Source organism: Onychomys torridus, chromosome 6 (genome assembly GCF_903995425.1).
Source record: "Onychomys torridus chromosome 6, mOncTor1.1, whole genome shotgun sequence".
Taxonomy (NCBI): Eukaryota; Metazoa; Chordata; class Mammalia; order Rodentia; family Cricetidae; genus Onychomys; species Onychomys torridus.
Window position 1 is genome coordinate 247,755 of NC_050448.1, and position 21,022 is coordinate 268,776.

Below are 21,022 nucleotides of genomic sequence, written 5' to 3' on the forward strand. Positions count from 1 at the left end.
GAAGTTATGTTCTCCCTCAGATTTCCAGGACTCCTTGCATACACTGAGATTACTAAGAACAAATATAATCACGGGGTAGCAGAGGAAATGAGGCAGGCATTCCACCCTGAGCTCCCTCTAGGGGAGGCCCTGTAAGGCATTACATCAGATGAGGTGGGCTTGGGAGGGTCAGACCTAAGCGGACATCCTTATAGTTTTGTGGCAGTGACAGAAAGAAGTCTTCTCCCCACGTCCAGCGTGGACCCTTAAGCCAGGTGGCTCACTTAAGTGGCCTCGAACCTAGGTCCCGAAAGAAGCCGGATGGAACCTCCTTTGAAATGACAGCCTGGGGAGGAGCTCCCCGCCCTCCCATCTCTGATTGGTTGGTAGCCACAGATTCTTCGTTTCGATTGGACAATAGCAGTGTCGATCACTAACGTCACTGGCCCCTCTGTTGCTGGAAGTAGTGGGCGTCGACTTCTAAATAAACCTGCAGCAGCGTTACACTTGGGGGTTGCAACCTCACGGTTCGGTTTGGTTCCTGATGCCTTGGTCGCGAGACCTTGAGGAGCTTTTTCCAGGCGTCCTGAGTAGGTCCGGGGCGCCCAGGGCATTCCGAGGTCACCCCGCCCGGCGCCATGTCCTGGATGTTCAAGAGGTGAAAGGGCTGAGGGGGTGGGGCGCGAGGCCGGTAGCCCTGCGCTGTCCTCAAGTCAACACGCGCTCCCTAGAGATAGGTGCAGCTTGTATTCTTTCTGCCGGTCGCTTGTGGGTGTGGCTCACAGAGACACCAATGCATTGTCTCCGCGGACCCGAGGGTCTCCTGCCAGTGCCTTGGGAAATCTCCATCACTAATTGTAGGGGTCCGAAGTTCCACCCGAAGTGCCTTATTCATCAAAACACCCATTAGCTATCCACTGTGCCCTAGACGTTGTTATCCCTCGGAACTCTAGGAACTGTTACTATATCAGCTCCGAGACAACCGGACTCTGGGTATCTCACAGTAGTGTGCACAAACGTGCTAAGGTGTATCTGCAGAGGAGCTAAAGAATAGCCCCATGTGCTTTTCGGAGAATGAGAACTTCTAGAAGGCCTCTAGCAAACATCTCTTTTAATCATCTACAGTGGTTTTCATGCCCATTTGTGCAATAATTATCCTTAAGATTGAAGTTAACTTTAAAATAACAGGGATGGATAGGTAAGGGACCTTCAGGTCAGCTTTCTATGATGCCATAGTTTAGATACCTGAATTAAAATGTGTTCTGTTCTGAAGTTAAAAGCAGAGAATGCTGGATGAATGTATGTCAAATGTTAAAAATACGTTTATAGCCAGACGATGGGGTACACGCCTTTAATTCCAGTACTCTGGAGTCAGAGGCAGGCAAATCGCTTATTTCAAGGCCAACCTGGTCTACAGGGTAAGTTTCTTGATAAGCCAGGGCTATACAGAGAAACCTTGTCTCAAAAACAAACAAACAAAAAACAAAACAAAAAAAACCCCAAAACAAAAAGAAAAGGAAAAACATATACAATGGTAATTTTGTTTTTATAAATCCATCTTTTTTTCATTAGTTGGTATTGAAAATGTTGACATGTAATTCTAGCTTCAGATGTCATATAGATTTTAATGTAAATATATAGCTTTACCAGGAAAGAATTTCCAGTATTTAACAGGTCAGATTATCCTGGTAACTTTCCCCACTCAGTTCTTGCTTTAGGCAATGTAATTGTTAAGTAATATTTGCCACATAGCATTTTGCTTGTTGAAATAAAATGTAAGGAAGTGATTGGCCTGAAAATACTCTTTGACTGTGTTTTTTGAGAAATGCTTGGTTAAGTTCTGTGGTTTTAATGTGCTTTTTTTTGTTTGTAAGTATTTGCAGTCTGTCCAGTATGGAGCCCATAGAAAATTTCCAAGACTTTCATACCGAACTTTCTTTCCACGTTTTGAATTCCAAGACATTTTCCCTCCAGATGACTTCCTAACTGGTGATGAAGAGCTAGATTCCGTTTTATTTGGAACTTTGAGAGGTCAAGTTGTTGGACTACGCTATTACACAGGAATAGTGAGTATAAGAGTAGACTGCGTTCGTGCTTTCCCCTGGTGGGGGGAGGGTAGATACTAAATAAAGTCACTTATAGTTTTAAAAGAGTAAATTATATTAAAAGGTGAGACCCAGACAATTTGAGAGACTTTCCTGTGGATGACAAACTTGGAAAAACTGACCTACCTTAGTCAGGCAGAATAGGGTAGTAAACCCAACAGTGTCCATAGTTTGGGCAGGACTATGGCATAAGGCAAGGCATGGAACAGTGCTTTGGAACAGTTCTTTGTCCAGGTTGAGTCATCTGTGCCCCAGTTTCTTCTTTGGAGACCTCGGGGTCACCAGTAGTAGCTGCAATTCTTTTCTATCACAGGAAGCTTTTTCATTAAACACTTTAAATGCCATCCATATTCAGCAGATCTCTGAGAGGTCTTGACGGCCATATTCTATTAAGTATATCTGGTTTTAAACAAACTTTACTTGTTTTTAGTTAACTTGCTTCAGGCTTAACCTTAATACCATAGACAGAAAGCTAAAGATTGTCCTTGTGAATGAATGATGTTTGTACTTAGCATAACTACAAACATAGTTCTGAGCATATTAATGATACAAGTTAGTAACTTTTATAAGATAAGGATTTTACAATTTTGTCTTTGTTAAGTTTGAGCCTGCTCACAGACCAACCCCTCCTGGCCTCCCTTTCCTGACTTGAACCATGCTTACAGTATATAAAGCACTTTTGCTCACATGTCATTTGATCCTTGCAATTACTGAGGTACTCTTTCCTCAATAGAGATCTAGATGGTTAAATGATTTGCCCCAAATGCAGAAAATATATGCTGAATTTAGGAAGTCATCAATTTTTACTAGATAAGTTAATTGTTTTCTTTTGGGTTCTTTCCTTTATTTTTGTAGTAAGAATAGCTCCTAATTTTTCTTCATATGTATCACTGTTCCCTGAATTGAATGTATGTGTGTGTGTGTGTGTGTGTGTGTGTGTGTTTGTGTGTTTGTGCGTGCACGCTCACGTGCGTGAGAGAAAGAAAAGGGGACAGATTGAGAATATATATAATTTTTTTCTGGACAGTAATCTTCATTACAGTCATCTTTGTTATTTGGATAATACTTCTAATATTTATCTAATTTATCAGAAGAGTATTTCAAACATAGAATAAGATTATGAGGTTAGCAAGTATGTTCTATATTTGCTTTATTTTTTCTTTGATCTTTTATAAAAACAAAACTAAATGTACCATTTTATATTAGTATAGTTCAGTATATTTCTTTTCTTTAAAATGCAGTTTGGGGCTGATGAGATGACTCAGCAGTTAGGAGTGCTTGGCCGCTCTTGCAGAGGACTGGAGTTCTGTGCTTTACTTTTCTCCTTCCCTGGTATTTTTATGTTAAAGCTTGTTAAAAGATTTTTGTTATTGTTGAGGACAGGGGTTTGAGAAAGGGTTTAACTCTATAGGCTGGAGCTCACTAAGTAGTCCAGGTTGACCTTGAACTCAGTGTGAACTCAGTGGTCCACTTGTCTGCCTTCTGAGTACTTGATAGCTTCAGAACATTTTTTTTTTAATTGCAGTAAGTTATCAGGAGATACTTTGGGGGAATTCTTTGTTTCCCATTTGTCTTGTTTTTCATTCTCTGTATTTTTATGTTGGAATATCTCATGTTATTTAGTAGTTGTATGAGATTGCTGTCTAGGAGATTACTTAGAGAAGAATAATTATTTCTGTAGTTTTTGTAAATTCATGATTTTCATTTGCTACTTTGGCTAAATATAAAGTGCCTGATCCATATTTTTTCTTTATATCCAAATGCTGCACAATATATTTTTATTAGTGAAAATTTTGATGTCAGTAGGATTTTTCTTCCCACTTAATTGAATTGGAATTTTTTGCTTGATGATTAAAAGATATTCTCATCTTAAAAGTCTAATAGTTTTATTAAGGTATTTGTTCTATAAATTTATTTCCTTCTATTTCAGAAAAATTTCTATAATTATAGTTTTAAATATTTGCTTTACTTCAAAGTAATTTCTTTTTTAGAAACTTCATATTCTCTCACTTCCTCTCTCTTGTTCTGTTTGCTGTTTGTTACCTCTATACTAGCTCTGAATATTTTTTACCATATTTTTAAATTTTTCTGTTTTTCCCACTATCATTTATTTTCCTTCCATGTTTTTCAAATGCTTTGTTAACACTTGTATTAATTTTACTCCAGTCTTTGCTCTTGAAATATTTTCTTTCTTCTAGTCCTTTTAGCAATCTGTCCATTCTTATTTGGTATCTAACTGCTCTATGGTTCTCACATCTCTGTATGAGTTGTTGTATTTCAGATTTGTAGTATTGCAAAATTTACATTGTTTTCTAAATTATAATTTTGTGAAGTATTAGATTGTAGTTATTAATCTCATAGATTGTAGTTATTAATCTTATGTAATTTTAGAATAATCTCTATCTATAACACTAGTTAACTAATAAGTTTAAATATTTATCCCATTTTTCCACTGTATAGTTTTGTAGGTAATACCTTCATTATTTTAAAAATAGATAAAATGCATTGAATTTTTATACCATAACTTACTTTATATATTCTTTTTCTATAAATGTACATATATAAAAATTGAAATCATATATTAATAAAAAATAAATCCAAACAGAAAGTGGTAAATTACTCCCATTATATTCATGCCATTGTTGTACCTAAGGACATTTCTTGCCACACCAGTAATTATTTTAATTCACATAGTTCACAGCTGAGCAAGACTGTTAATGCCTTTTTTCCCCCCAGAAGCCTCCATAGCACCTTCCTATACTATAGAAGCTAGTTAGTAGGGAATAAGTCAGTACCAAATTCATTTCTCTATATCTTGTGGCCAATGTGTATGATGTCTTCATACTTGTCTTACCCTAAAGTTCTGGAGAGCAGCCAAGGGCCAAGACAATATCCTGTATTGTTTTGGGAGTTCCTTGGACAACTTGAAGGCCAAGTATGGTAACTGTAATTAAACTCTTTTATATGGGAGAACATTACACACACACACACACACACACAGGTTTTTTTTTTTTTTTTTTTTTTTTTTTTTTCCGAGACAGGGTTTCTCTGTGTGTAGCTTTGCCTTTCCTAGAACTCACTTGGTAGACCAGACTGGCCTGGAACTCACAGAAATCCACCGGCCTCTGCCACCTGAGTGCTGGGATTAAAGGCGTGTGCTACCACCGCCCGGTGGCTTTTTTTTTTTACATACATCATGTTAATTATCTCTCCTTTAACCTTTCCTCTGCTGTACCCTCTCATCCTTCTCCCCACTTAAACCTCCTTGTTATTTCTCTTTTCCCCTTCATATTACCTGTCTTCTTTCTCCCACCCTTAAGCACCCCCTGCATTGTCCCTTTCTAGTTTCCTGGATTGTACAGGTACTCCAAATAAAGCATACAAATCTAAAGGCTTAACACTAAGATCCACATATGATTGAGAACATGCAATGTTTGGTCTCTGGGTCTGGGTTACTTCACCCAGTGTAATGTTTTCCAGCTCCACCTCTTGACCTGCAAATTTCGTTTTTCTTTATAACTCAATAAAATCCCATTTTATATAGGTATCACATTTTCACTCTTTATCAGTAATGAAAGCTATTGGGGTCCAGCCCCTTGATACTGTTCACCCAGAATTCCAGAAGAGATACTACCAGCAGTGGATTAATTTGAGCGGTTTACTAATCTATGCACACAAAACTCTTTAGTCCATACACTTTATCCTTCCGAGTCAGTTCTCTCTCTACACTGCTTCTTTTCTGCTCTTATACTTAGTTCCTTTCTTGTCTTATCTCTCTACATCTTTCTGCTGTTCCCTCTAAGTGGTATCTTAATTCTTTCATCTTAGTTCTGCCCCATATTGGTCTTTCTCATCTTGTTCTTACCCATCTAGTTCTTCCTCATCAGGTTCTTCCTCATCTACCATTTTGTCTTTCTAATTCTCCATCTCGTTCTCCAGTCTAGTCCTCTCCAAGTCTCTGAGGTTTACAGCTATATATCCATGCAATAGTAATGCTGTGGCTAAGGCAAGGTCACCAGGACACACAGGCAGTGTCTCCATAAGGATGTTTACTGAGGTAAATTCAGGAGACTCAGTGGTTGGTCTGAAATGCTTTGTCCTCTCTGCCTTTTTGCTTTGGATGCTAGAGAAGTATATTAGATAAAACACAGTTAGGAGTTCTTGGGGAAGGTACGAGAGTGCACAAGAAATTCATATCAAGAAACAGCTGGTACATTAAAAACTGAATAACACCAAATATTCCTTGAGATTTGGGTTCCTCCAGAAGAATTCCCCGATTCTTCCAGGTATAGCTTTACCGTATTCAGATGAATTCCTACTACATTCCTGCGGCTCATAGCATATAAGTTGATAGACATATAGGCTATTTTCATGTCCTAGTGGTAATGAATAGGGTAAATATGAACATGGATGAGCATAGGTCTCTGACCCAGTCATACCATTTTGGGGCACATATATCTAAAGATTAGCTATTTTGAAAAATGTAGGTGGTATGAATCTTCAAAGTAGACTTAACTGTACCTTTCATATCTTAAAGACTTGCTGGCTTCTCAATGAATATAAATTAGAAAACTAGAGTAGACAAATCATTGTAAAATATATTCCTTAATATTTCTAGTTTGAGCTGGATCTGTGGCTCAGTTGATAGATTGCTTTGTAGTCTTTTCTAAGTCTTGGGTTCAATTCCCAACAGAATATAAACTGGGAGTGGTAGCACCTATTTATAATCTCAGCACTCCGGAGATAGAGGCAGAAGTATCAAAGTTCAATACCATCTTCAGTTCAAGATCATCTTTGGCTGTATAGCTAATTTGAAGCCAGCCTTGGATACATGAGACCCTGTCTGAAGCAAGCAAACAAAAAACAAAAAACAAAAAAACTAACAATAATGCATCATTAGGAATTCTAGAAACAGTACAAAGAAGTCAAGCTATTACTGTTCATATTTATATTATTACTATCTGTTCCTTATTTTTACTAGGTAAATAATAATGAAATGGTTTCTTTACAACGAGAGCTTAATCATCCCTATGATAAGAATGCAATTAAAGTAAATAATGTGAATGGAAATCAGGTTGGCCATTTAAAGAGAGATCTTGCAGCTGCCTTGGCCTATATCATGGACAACAAATTGGCACAAGTGGAAGGGTATGTGCTTTTAGAGTTAGTTTTAATAATTGTGATTTTTTAGTTATCTTTGAATATGTAAGCATTTCCTGAGCCTCTGGAAATGTCATGCCACCATACCTCACTACTTTCAAATGTGTTCAGTTCTTCTTTGCCTTTCATATCTAGCCATCAAACAGCTTTACTTTTATTTCCTTATTACATTATTACCATGGAGAAAAAAAAATGGGTTTATGTATTAGGGTACAATATATCCTTATCCTGTCTCTTGCAGTTGTACATAGCTTAAACTCATGGTGATCTTTTGCCTCATACTCCTGAGTACTGGCATGACAGGCATGCATTACCAGAGTGACTTCATGATAGTGGGGTGTTTATTTTTCCTGCTTTTGTTTTGAGACAGGGTTTTGCTAGTACAACCTGGCCTTGCACTCCGAACTCTGCCATAGCCTCCTGTGTACTAGAATTAGAAGTGTGCACCACCATGCTTAAATACTTGCACATTTTAGAGTTTTCTTTATTTCTTACTGGAAATGAAATCTAGATATTCTATATTTTCTATATAATAATTTTCTTTCTGAGTGTAAAACTTATTAAGAATTTTCTTTTGATAAATGATAGGTCTGGCACATGGTTTCCACTGACTGGGACTTAGGAAGTGGCTGCCCTTTAGCTAGGGCATATGCTCTGCCAGTTTTTTCACCATTTTTTTTTTTTTATTATTGTTAGCATTTCATTTTTCATTCTGGCTACTTATTCTCTGTTAGAGTTTGTGTTTGTTATCTTAGTGTAAATATTTTGGATAGTTACACCCCAAACTTAATGCTTATAATATTCATCCCAGCTGATTTGGAAGATAAAATAAGTGGTTAGCATTGTCTTTGCTTTTTCCTTTATAACATTTTTCAGTTGAGAATACATTTATAGTGAACATTGAATGCTAAAACTGTTCTTTCAAATAGATGCATTGTTTTGTTTATTTTCCAGTCTTGGATGTAAGCTATCTTTTATAAACTACTTTATCCTGTCATCTCAAATTCTTTTGACATCCTATTATAAAAATTACTTCTTCCTCTGATGATTTTCTTTTTCAATTTTTCAAATTTGTTTAAATAATGCCTTTTTGTTTTACATTTTTGTGTTTGAGTAATGTGTTTAATATATTCAGAATTAGTATAAAAATAACTTTCGGGTTGGGGATTTAGCTCAGTGGTAGAATGCTTGCCTAGCAAGTGAAAGACCCTGGGTTTGATCCTCAGTTCCACAAAAAAATTAAAAAAAAAACAAAAAAACAACTTTCAATTTCTTATTTTTCCCCCTTACTATAATAGGGTAGTTCCTTTTGGTGCAAATAATGCTTTTGCCATGCCTCTTCATATGACTATTTGGGGAAAAGAAGAAAATAGAAAAGTGGTTTTAGGTCAGTTGAAGAAACATGGATTTAAATTGAGTCCAACACCAAAAAGTAAGTTTGATCTTGTAAAATGCAGGGATGGTAAAGTAATTAGTTTCCTTGAATTTGTTTGGCTGAAGTAACGTATGCAAAATGCTCTGAGTTATAACATTTTTTTAATCCTTTGAAGAAGAAATTGCTGACTTTTCCTTTTATATTTCTATTGAAATACAATTATGTATAATTTAACAACAGGACAGATTCTGAGAACTGTATCAATGTGTTGATTTTGTCATTGTGTAATCATCACAGACTACTCATGAGATAGTTTATCTTATGGTCCCACTATTATATGTCCAAATATAGAACTGCATGTTTGTAACTATAGATTCATCCATATACAAAAATACACAAGAAAGGTCATTGCACCCTATTTAATTTTTCTCAATGTTAACATAATTCTTCATTTTAAACATTTGTTTTTATAACTTTTGGACAAGAAGAATTGCTCAGTAGAGAGTTAAAAAAAATTGATGTTTGCTTAGAATTTATTCAAATAATAATGTATTTTTTTTTTCTTTTGGGAATGATTTAGTATTTAGCTTTAAAATTTTTTTTAGGTCTAGGTATATAGTTCAGTGGAAGAGCACTTATATACATTATGTTTTGTTTTATTTTTTATATTTGCAGTTCTGGGTACTATCCATGCTAGGCAATTACTCTGCCACTGAACTACAGGCCCAGCTCTGTGGGAAATTTTAATATTGCTTGGTATTTGCGTTTATTTCTGGTACTTAATTTCTTTTTATTTAGTCATCTTATTTTTTCCATTTGGAAACTACTATAGCTCTCGGATTGAGTTTGGAGAATAATTGGGGTTCTGGAAGAGCTGGACCATGCTATAATATGCCAGGTCATGTTACAGTACAGATAACAACTGAACAGGTAAGCTTTTTGTTGTTGTTGTTGTTTGTTCATTTTTATCTTGAGTCAAGGTCTCATTGTAGACTTACCTCTAAATCATTTTTGCTCTAGGGTTTCTATTGCTATGAAGAGACACCATGACCACAGTAACTCTTATAAAGGAAAATATTTAATTGGGGTGGCTTACAGTTTAGGGGTTTAGTCCATTACCATCATGGTGGGACATAGAGGCGTGCAAGTAGACATGGTGCTGGAGAGGTAACTGAGAGTTCTACATCTTGCACAGGCAATGGGAAGTGGTCTGTCTCATTGGCCTGGCTTGAGCATATATGAGAACACAAAGCCTGCCTCCATAGTGACATACTTCCTCCAGTAAGACCACACCTACTTCAACAAGGCCATACCTCCTAATGGTACCATTCCCTTTGGGGGCCAATGTCTTTCAAACCACCACAACTTTGTAGCTGAGAATGGCCTTGAATTCTAGTCTTTCTGCCTCTGCCTTTCAAATGCTTGGATTACAGATGTTTGTCACCCCTGCCTGCCTCAGGTATGCTTTTATTTTGTACTATAATATAAATTTTTAGTGATAAAAGTTGCTGTTTAAACAGGGTAAATATGTATGTGCTGATATTAGTCATCTTTAGATATGTTAATAAAATTATAATGAAAATTACTGTACAACATATAGAATGTAGTATATTCATTTGCAAACATAATCTTAAAAAGTAGTGCTATAGTCATCCCTTTTAATTCACAGAAAATAGAACCATCCAGTCTCTTATATATAAAAAAGACATCTTTTTTTAATAGAATCACTGCACATCTTATATATTTTAAATAATTTCTAAATTAATTATAATATCTGCTATAAGTATAAAAGATATATAGTAGTTAGACTGTATTATTTAGGAAACAATGACAAGGGAATTCTTTGTATAGAGGCTAGAAGCTTAGTACAGATATAAACATTGTATGACTCACTATATTTTTAATTATCTAGATCTATGAAAACAAGGGTGGATTCACATACACACAGTCATACATACATAAAATCACAAATATACTGTATATGTTATATTTTTGTATTTTAAATTTTCAGAATGTCTAAAGTGGTAATAAAAACACTAGAATGTGAAAATTATTCTCTTTCTTTAGTAAGGTTGCAAATTCAATCTTAAAAACCTTAAAATGTTTGATGTTACTCTACTTATTTTGCCTAATTTGTAATCTCGGATGTTGTTACACAAGTTACTCTGAAAAAATATATATATAGTGTTTGTTAATATTAATATAAATAATTTAGACAATAACTTTAAAACATTTTTATGACTGTTTATCCACTAGTAGTTTTAGATAAAACGTTGAAACATTTTATATCTGTTTATCCACTAGAGGTATTCTTTTTATTTCCCAATTACAGTTTTCCTTGATCAGTTTAAATGATCAGCTAAATTAGCCTAATAATGAAATTATCTAACATTTTGTAGAACATAGCTAGTTACATGTATCTAGTAGTTTAAATGCTAGAAGAATCATAGAGTTCTAGTGGGAGAGAGAACCTTGACAGTTTAATTTGTTTCATGTACCTGATCTTATGAAAACAAGACACAGGTCATAATTCTCTCCTAAACATGGGGGGTCATTTGTGACAGGACTGTGACTGGTACCTGATGATGTCACCACTGTCCTTTCAGTAGCATTAGGATTGAGCCTTGTAAATGCTGGGGCCAGTGCTCTCTCAGCAGGCTCCATCCCTGGTCCTTTGTAGCTTTTGTATATTCATCTGAAATGAGTACATTTACTTCTATAGAAAAATCACCTGTAGTGCTTTTCAGTGAATAATTTAGTATCTCAGACTTACTTTATTGTAAGTCTTGGTCATTTGACTTGTTCAGTGAAAGTGATTTGAAATCTATGAATTACATGCAGTTTTTACTTTAATTTGTTTGTTCAGTGTTTATTATTTTTAACTGTAGCTCAAAATGGAATTTGATAAATTATTTGAAGATTTAAAAGAGGATGGTAAAACTAATAAAATGGAGCCAGCTGAGGTACAGAACCTGTATGTTTTTAAAAAATGCTTTATGTCATATATAAAATTTTATAATGACATTGCCCTTCAAGTATGCAATATACTTTGAGTTTGACTGTATTCATATTGCATTACCTTCTCCTTTCTTCCCTGAGTATTTCCATGTAGTCTCCTTTCTGTTTTCTTTTTATATATGTTTGTAGTATGTATATATGGATATTTACATACACACACTCTTAAGTTCCCAGAATGAGAGAAAATATATAATGTGAGTCTGACTTACTTTCTAAGCCTGTCCTTTTCCACAAAATAATAATGATCCAAATTCCATCTATTTTTCTGCAAGACACATAATTTTGTGCTTTGTGGCTGAATAAACTCCACTGTATAAATATACTGTGGGTTTTTTTTTTTTTTTCTTCATTTATTGATGGGTACCTAGGCTGATTGTCTGCTGCTGCTGGTGCTGTTGTAATGCCACATTAAACTTGGAAGAGCTCACTCCCTGCTGGATTATATGGTAGCTCTGTTTGTAGCTTTTCTAGAACCTTCATACTGATTTTGATTGTGGTTGTACTAGCTTACATTTCCACTAGTATTATATAAAAGTTCCCTTTCTCCTAAGTCCTTGTGAACATTTTCTGTTTGTTTTTAAAATGATACCTATTTTCACAAGGGTAAGATGGATTCTTAGTGTGTAGCTAAGGACATTGGGCACTCTCTCATGTATCTACTGGCTATGTGTATTTTGATTTTTGAGAAATGCCTATTTTCTTCATTTTCTCATTTACTGATAGGCAATTTCAATTTCAGAAAAGAATTTCAAAAACTCAAAAAATAATTCCAGGAACTGATCAATGGTGTTACATAAAATTAAAAAGTTTCTGCATGATAAAGGAAACAGTTAATGGACTGCCAAGATAGTTTAGAACATTGGGTCAGTCTCTGCCAGCTCCATGTCTGCTTTGGGGTTGATATCTAGAAAATATAAAGAACTCAAAAATGTAAACCAGTATCTCAAATGTAAAGCTTCAGAACTATAAATTGTTTTGGTAATGTATACATTTCATAAGAAAATAACTCAGGTTCGGCATATAAAAAGAGAAAAGACTGACTATATTTCTCTTTACGATGTTGTATTTGTAGGCTATTGAAACCCCATTGCTTCCATACCAAAAACAAGTTCTGGCTTGGATGATTTTACGAGAGAACAGCAAAGAGCTTCCACCATTCTGGAACAGCTAAATGACTTCTATTATAACACAATAACAAATTTTTCTGAGAAGGAATGACCAGAAAATGTCCATGGAAAAATTTTAGTTGATGATATGGGTTTGGTAATTTTTTTTCTTCAGTTAGAAAAATCTTACTTTGCAATTATAATTTTGTAAAAAGAAATTTTGAAGTTGAAAGTTTAGGACTAGAGTTTGCTTTCAATGTACATAGAGCATACTTTTGTTTTCTTCTTCTTTTTTTTTTTTAAGTAGGGGCTTCTAAGGAGCCAATAGATGGGTCAAATAATAAAGAATAGTTAAAAGTGGGTGACAGCCAGGCGGTGGCACACACCTTTAATCCCAGCACTTGGGAGGCAGAGACAGGTGGATCTCTGTGAGTTTGAGGCCAGCCTGGGCTACAGAGTGAGTTCCAGGAAAGGCACAAAGCTACACAGAGAAACCCTGTCTCGAAAAACCAGAAGAAAAAAAAAAGTAGGTTACAGAATAGATTAACAATAATGAGTATATAAACATATATTCCTAATTTTTTTTTAAAGAGGGTTTCTCTGTATAGTTTTGATACTTGTCCTGGATCTCGCTCTGTAGACCAGGCTGGCCTCTGCCTGACTCTGCCTCCTGAGTGCTGGGATTAAAGGTGTGCATCACTGCTGCCCAGCTTTCATATGATTTTTCAAAAATAAAGGTCAATGATATCAAAATCAGTTCCCATCATTGAAAAAAACAGAAAATAAAGTAAGGCCCAGTTACTTCCTGCTGAGGAGCTTGTACCTCATTTTGTGCTTTAAGGAAGAAGTCTTTTGGTATTGGCAGTCACGTCAACAACAAGAGAGGAAGAGTAGTCTCACAACCCTCTTAGAACCCATTTAACTCTGCTGGCTTGTTCGTTTCTTGCTGTGCTTTTACTTTAGACTTCTGTGGAAGTATCCTCAGATTCCACAGAATGAAATAATTTTCAAGGACTGTGCTGATGATGCCATAGACTTTGAGGTTATCTGAGTAGGGGGCTTAACACCAAGCTAAGCTAGGACAAGGTGGCTGTCCCTTCTTACAGGTTCCCTTACGACTAGAATATAGACACTGGCCTTATGTCATGGCTATGTGACTCCAACTTCAGTGTCACTAGGTCTGCTGAGAAATTTAGAAACAGTAATGCAGGCTCTGAGAAGTTTGGCCTGAGTCATGAAAAGTTAGATAGGAGCGATGGGATGTTAGATGCTACCACAAGAAACAAAACAGGTGTGGTGACAAGTGTGATAGAAATTCAGAATGTGCAATAATAAAATAGATGAGGAGAGTGGGACAGGGGCTAGGATCAGGACCTATAAGGTAGACATGAGAAGAGGACAGAAAGCAGTGCTGCCATCTTCTAGAGCAGTCTTCTTACATGCAGCACAAGAAAGTGGTAAGCTGAAGACAGTTAGACCCCATGGTTCAGCTCATGCTTAGATGCCCCTGGGACTTCCCAAGTAGAGTGGGGCCATGATGGGCAGTGACATTGATATTGATTCTTTTAGCCATATCCATCCCCATTCCTAGGGGCTGTATCCTGTTAACACTAAGGTTCCCTACTCAGAATTAAACAGTAGGACAAAACCTTGACTCCTCAGACCCCCTGGCAGTTTTCTTACTACCCTCATCCTTTCTTCCTTTCTCCACCCTGGGCATGAAATCTAGGGCTTCATCCATGTTAGGCATGGATCCTACCTACTGTCCTACACATTTAATTCCTCTTGGTGTCTTTAATTATAGCTTTTCTGTGGTAGGAAAGAATACAATGTTATTTGAAACCATACTCCAGTTCAAATACTGGGTATGCAGCATAGTAGATATTTGTGACCATAGCCATTCCTGTGGGTTTGGTCATAAAGCTGTCACTTTGAGCTCTGTAATTTTTACAGTATTAGGTATTAAAATAAATAGTTTCAGAATATTAAAAGGAGCAATAGATAAAAACTTATATAAGTAGCATATTTTAAAGGCAATTCTAAACAATAACAACTTTTATAAGAATGTCACTATTTAGTTTTACAAGTTGTTTTGATGCTTAGGTGAAAAAGTAGCAGCTGAATTGTCAAATTGTTACTTCATTAGGTGTGTTGAGATTGTGTTGATTTTTTTCCTTACAGATATTGTAAAGGAAAAAGTATTGTATTATTAGTTGTCTTTCTTATATATCTATGATATCATATCAGACCTCAGAGAAGAATTTTTTCTTTTTACTTTCAGTTCTGGGAGATACAGTCCATCATGGGGAAGGTACAGAGACAGGAATTTGCCGGGTGGTAGTGGGGCACGCCTTTAATCCCAGCGCTCGGGAGGCAGAGGCAGGCGGATCTTTGTGAGTTCAAGGCCAGCCTGGTCTACCGAGCGAGATCCAGGAAAGGCACAAAGCTACATAGAGAAACCCTGTCTTCGAAAAACCAAAACAAACAAACAGAGACAGGAATTTAATAGGTGGTCATATTTTGCCTATAGTCAAGAGGCAGAAATGGATGCAGACGATCCCCCCAATCTATGGAATTGTTAGAACAGTTAGAGTGGCTTATCCTACCTCGTTTACCTAGTCTAGAAACTTCATTATGAACATGTTGTTGTAGTTGAAGACCTTCTCTCCAGGCCCTGCCAAGCCCTGTTAGTCCAACAATCCACTTATAAAATAAACACACAGATGCTTATATTATTTAAACTGCTTGGCCATTAGCTCAGGCCTACCATTGTCTAGCTTTTACTCTTATATTTAGCCCATTTCTATTAATCTATACTTTGCCACGTGGCTCGTGGCTTCCCAGTACCTTACATCTTTCTAGTCATGGTGGTGGCTGGCAGTGTCTCTCTACCCAGCCTTCCACTTCTCACAATTCTCCTCCTCCTTGTCCCGCCTACCCTATCCTTTCTGCCTGGCTACTGGCCAATTAGCACTTTATTTACATTAACTAATCAGAGTAACACATTTGACATACAAAACATCCCACAGCATGTTGTCTTCCAGGAGATTGAAGTTCCTGTCAAATTGACAGTCAGTATTAATCTCAAAAGGGTTTTAAAAGCTTTTAAGATAAAATACTAAAATCCAAGTATTTATTCATTAAAGGAACTAACCACTAGGCAATGATACTAAACTTATTTATTATTATCTGTGCATGTTGTACATTGAATGTTTCACCTGTAAATGATTTTAAGATGATGCTTACCCATTGGAAAGTACCTGTCACATATAGTGCATTTCATCATGCAGCATTTAAAGCTTATATTCTTTAACATTGCTACTGATCTTATGAGAAAAGCAGTTACGTTCTTGACAGTTGCTTTAGTCATACTGTAATGTTGAAGTTTTGTAACATTTTAACTTTTGATTAAAAATTGAAATTAACTCTTAAAAGAAATAGTTTTTTTCCTTAAAGACAGTATCTTATACTTTATATTGATTACTTTCAAGAAAATTTACCCTAGACACTCAGTCAGTTGCCCAATAACAATAAAAGCAAGTTAAAAAACCCAGAAGACACAAATAAACAAACAAAGTATAAGTACCATATTTGTCTTAATTCTATTGCTGTGAAGAGCACCATGACCAAGGTAATTTACAAAACAAACAAACAGACAAACAAACAAAAAACCAATTAATTGGGTTACTTACAGATTCAGAGGGTTGTCCATTATTATCATGGTGGGGAACATGGTAGTAGGCAGGCAGGCATGGCAGTAGAACAGTAGCCGAGAGCTCTTTGTTGCTGGCAGGAGGTGGGGAGTGGTAGGCAAAAGAGAAATTAGAAATGAACTGTTTTTACCTGAAAATCCTGAAAGTCTGACTTAGAAAACAGAACAAAGATGCTTTCTGTATTTTACTTTTCATGTATACTCCTTTTCCTTAAAGCTTATTATTGAATTTTTTAAAAAAATTTTTACTTTTACTGGGAGTTTAGTATCTCAGATTTTTTTTTTTTTTTTTTTTTTTTCTATAAATACTACTGCTTTATCTTGTTAGCTTTGGGAATTCCAGAAAAGAGAGTAAATAATGGTAGCTCTTGGTTTGAAAATTTAGTGTGGGAGCTTTTTATTGTATTGTAAATCTCATCTCATGATTTTTTTTTTTCACAGTGACATTTATATTTTGAGAGTTTTTTTTGTGTTTGTTTTCATTTGGAAAGATTAAGACCAGCAGTTTTCGGTTTTTTTGGTTTTTTGTTTTTTTTTAGTATAGTGGGAGATTACATTTGTTGCTTTTCCTCATATTTCAAGGAAATGTCAATATGGATAATTAGAAAACTAACTAGGAAAGTGTTTTATTTTTTGTATTTATTGGATTATAAAGTTTTTATACAAGATCTTCCCACCTCCCTTCCCACCCAATTTTATATTCTTTCTCAAGACAAAACAAAAACATAAAAAAGGGGTGAGCATGGGGGTGGTGCAAGAAAAAAAAACTAAAAAGAAAAGGATACTTAAACAAAGCACTGATAAAAGTAAATAAAAAACATGGAGTCCATTTTGTGTTAGCCTACTATTTCTGAGCATGAGGCCTATTCTGCAATGTGGTTTATATATCTAGTGTCTCACTTCATTAGAGAAAACTCATTTTCTCTTTTCCAGCAGGTATGAATTGCAAATTGCTTGTTGTGTAGGGGTGGGACTTTGTGTCTATTTTCTCTTCCCCTATGCTGGGATTTTGTCTGGCTTGAATGTGTGTGTAGGTCTTGTGTGTGATGTCACAGTCTCTGAGTTCATAATGAATGTCAATTCTGTTGTGTCTGGAAAATACTGTTTTCTTGGAGTCATTTGGCTCTTAAAGTTGTTCTGCCTATTCTTCCACATAGACCCTGAGCCTTGAGGGGAGAGGTTTGATAAAGACATCCCATTTAGAGCTGAGTCCTTCAAAATCAATCACTTTCTATGTTTCCAAGTTGTATCTCTTTATTACTATCTACTGCAAGAAGAAACTTCTCTCTGGTGAGAATTGAGCAATGCACTATCTATGGGTATAGCAATATGTCATTAGGAGTTGTTTTATCCCTATGTTCATTTAGCAGAATAATAACAGCAGGCTTTCCCCTAGGCCCATGACCTATCTAGTCTCAGGTTCTGGGCTACTTTAGCAATGCTCTACTAACATTTGTATTATCATTGTACTAGTATATCTTGCAAGTGTGTCATTATTGTAGATTGCAGGGCTCAAAACTAGATAATAGTGATGATTCCTTTCCTACTCTGCTAGTGTACATAGACCTTCCGGCTCCATAAACATTAATCAGTAGGAGTGAAGCTTCTCATAAATTTCATTTTTCAGATACTAGTGAAAAAAATTTAAATCAATTTGTATATTTTTTTTTGCTTTTTTACCTCCTCTTTAGCTATTTTTCAAATGGTGATCTATCTGTTAGCAATTATAAATAGTCTTCATAATGTAAAGTAAAGCAATATAAAACAATGCCTTTTTACATAGGAATACAAGGAGGAGACTGTGAAACTTGGAGGAAGTAATACTAACAAAGAGGCAGATGGACTAGGCACAGGTGAGTTGTAATTGTGAATATGGTCTGATCACTTCATGGATTTTTTCTCACCTATTATAATTCTGTTTTGAGTTTTGTAATATAAAAATTTAGGATCTCTTTTTCTAAAGAACCTTGTAAGGATTGGTAATCAGAAAAGGTTTTGTTAAAATAATTGATTGGTTACTAGTATACTATTGGTGAAATTATTAAGGCCACTCCACGTAGTTAAAAGGGAAGTTTATTTTGTGGGGTAACTTACAAATGAAGGGGTAGGTTGCAGGCAAAGGTATAGGGTAGTCCGGCGGTGTTCTCTGGAGAACTCTGCTCGGTCCACCTCTAGCATCCCGCGTCCTGGAACCAAGAGACCACCTCCTCCTGCTCCTCGGTCTCCCGCTCCTTCCTCTGCCCCGCCTTGTGGGCGTGATCATTACTGAAGCCTCAGTGGGGGTTGGAACTTCCAGGCCAATGCTGGGATGGCTACCCACTACAGTATACCAGTTAGAAAAGTTAGGGAAAGTGTTTTTAATTGAGAGAAAAATTTCTTCAAAGAACAATTTAAAGAAAAAATAATGTTTTGTTTTAGAACTTCATTGTATATACAATGAATTGTGGGGAAAAAATGAGAACTCAAGAATAATTATATAAATTAACATTCTCAAGGTTGAAGGAATACATAAGCAAGTGGGTGGTGGGGGAGAGGTAGGAAAATTAACTTATAATAAATAATGGCATCAAATTTTCATTGCAAATTAGTGAAGTTCTCTGGGAAGAAAATGACTTTGAGTTTAGGTCAACAGTAGTGTATTGCAGAGCCTGGGAGGACTAAACAGTGATAAGGAAGGTTGCTAAGTGACAACTAATGTTTGGAAATACAAATTTATATTTAGCATTTTATTCACATCTATTAGTGTCTATCTATCTATCCTCCTTCCCTGTGTGTACATGTGTTGTTTTTGTTTTTTGTTTGTTTGTTTTTGTGATATGGAAATAAATTCAGCCTCTGAGTTGGATGGTGACTGTTGGAAAAAAGACATTTCATTTGTGTCATAAGATACTGAAGGTATATCCCAATGGGAAAATACTAGTTTAGGAGAAATGAAGAAAGAGTTCCAGAGGGCATGAAAGTGAAGTTATTAAAGTTCAAGGTTAGTTATGGAAAAATATTAAGCCTTTCAGAGAGATGGTGCTATTTTAAGACAATTTGATAATTCTGTGTGTTTCTTTAAATTGAGCCATCCAGATGTAGTGAAGAACCAGGTGTTTCAGCTATTCAGGAGAAGAATAAGTATTCCATGTTGGAATTGTCTAGTTTCTGCCCTAGAAGGTAAAGTGTTTAGGTTTAGCTCCGTGGCATGTTTGTTTTCTCTGCCTTCTTGTAAGAGAAAGAAATGAGAAGTATATTTCAGTTATAGGTTACTTCAAATACATTTCTAATTGTAGGTCGCTAAATCACAATGACAGTTCTTATTTTAAAAGTGAAAAGTAATATGCTCTATAAAAATAATTTATTAATTCTTAAATCATGCTGTCAGTCTTTCCTAGTTTTCATTTTAAAAGTGAAAGTAATATTAATCTATAAAATAAATGGCTTCTTAATTTTTAATAATCACTACCACTTTCCTTTTTATTTAACCTAGATTTTCTTAATGAGACATTGAGATTTTTTCCTTTGGATTTTGGGGGATAAAATTGAAGGATATGTTTGGAAGACTTAACATAGCATTCTTTGCTCTTTTCAGAAAATAGTGGAGAGTTAACACAGACTAGAATGTAGAGAGAGTTTGCATAAAAGATATTATTCTTGTTTTATCTTACCTTGAATCTGTTAACTTTATAAGCTTCATTTACCCTTTCAACTAGGTGTAGGCACCAGACTTTTGTTATATAGTGTGGTCTCCCATCAGTGTACATGGATGTGATCTTGTATATATTGGTAGGCTTCATAAAGACAATATTTTTCAATACCAGGTACTTTAACCATATTCATCCTCCATAGCTTGTCAATCTTTCTCTTTTTCCTCTGCTTTTTTTTTCTTATCTCCCTCTAATCTCTTTCTTCCAGTATCCCTTTTGCTTTGCTGTTATATAAATATGTATGGAGAATTTTGAGTATATATGGCTTTATATATCTTTGTTCAATCTAAGATCCATAAAATGTATTTACCTTTCTGAGTATGGCTTATTCCATCTATTTTCTTTTCATGATTCATATTTCTTTATGGCTAACACTATTGTGTAGATGTAGCATGCCATTTTTACTCACTTGGCTGTTGATGGTACATTTATGCTAGATGCATTTTTTTTAGCTGCTGTGAATAATGCAATAGTACATACTGATGTGCTTGTATCTCCAGGGTGTGTCTTTTGAGTATATGTGCAGGTGTGGTATACTGGGCCATGCAGTAATTCTATTTTTAGCTTTTTGATGACCTGTTATGGCTTCTACAGTGGCTGTACCAGTTTACATTCTCAAAGCAGCATTTCCACCAGCATTTATTTTAGTATTTTTCTTTGTTTTTTTTTTTAAATTCTTTATTCTTGAGAATTTCATACATGCATTCAGTGAAATATCATACATGCCCCCTATTTATTATTTGGGGGAATTGAATTCCATGCTCAATTTGTCCTTCCTCCTTCTGCTCTCCTGCCCTTCCTCTTCCTCTCCCCCTCCTCTCTCCTCCTCTCCTATTTTTTGATAAACCACTAAGTCTAGTTAGTGCTGCCCATAGATT

General features: G+C 35.6%; 1 protein-coding gene across 1 annotated transcript in view; it reads left to right on the forward strand.

Annotated features, from left to right (window-relative positions):
- Window positions 1-500: 500 nt before the first annotated feature.
- Window positions 501-21,022, forward strand: part of Hltf (helicase like transcription factor) — a 92,318-nt gene continuing 71,796 nt past the window's right edge. The window contains 9 exon segments of the mRNA XM_036190170.1: window positions 501-637; window positions 1,854-2,045; window positions 7,066-7,232; window positions 8,543-8,676; window positions 9,452-9,549; window positions 11,508-11,582; window positions 12,710-12,797; window positions 12,800-12,900; window positions 19,523-19,614. Of these exon segments, the coding sequence (XP_036046063.1) occupies window positions 524-637; window positions 1,854-2,045; window positions 7,066-7,232; window positions 8,543-8,676; window positions 9,452-9,549; window positions 11,508-11,582; window positions 12,710-12,797; window positions 12,800-12,900; window positions 19,523-19,614 (1,061 nt within the window). The 5' untranslated portion in view covers window positions 501-523.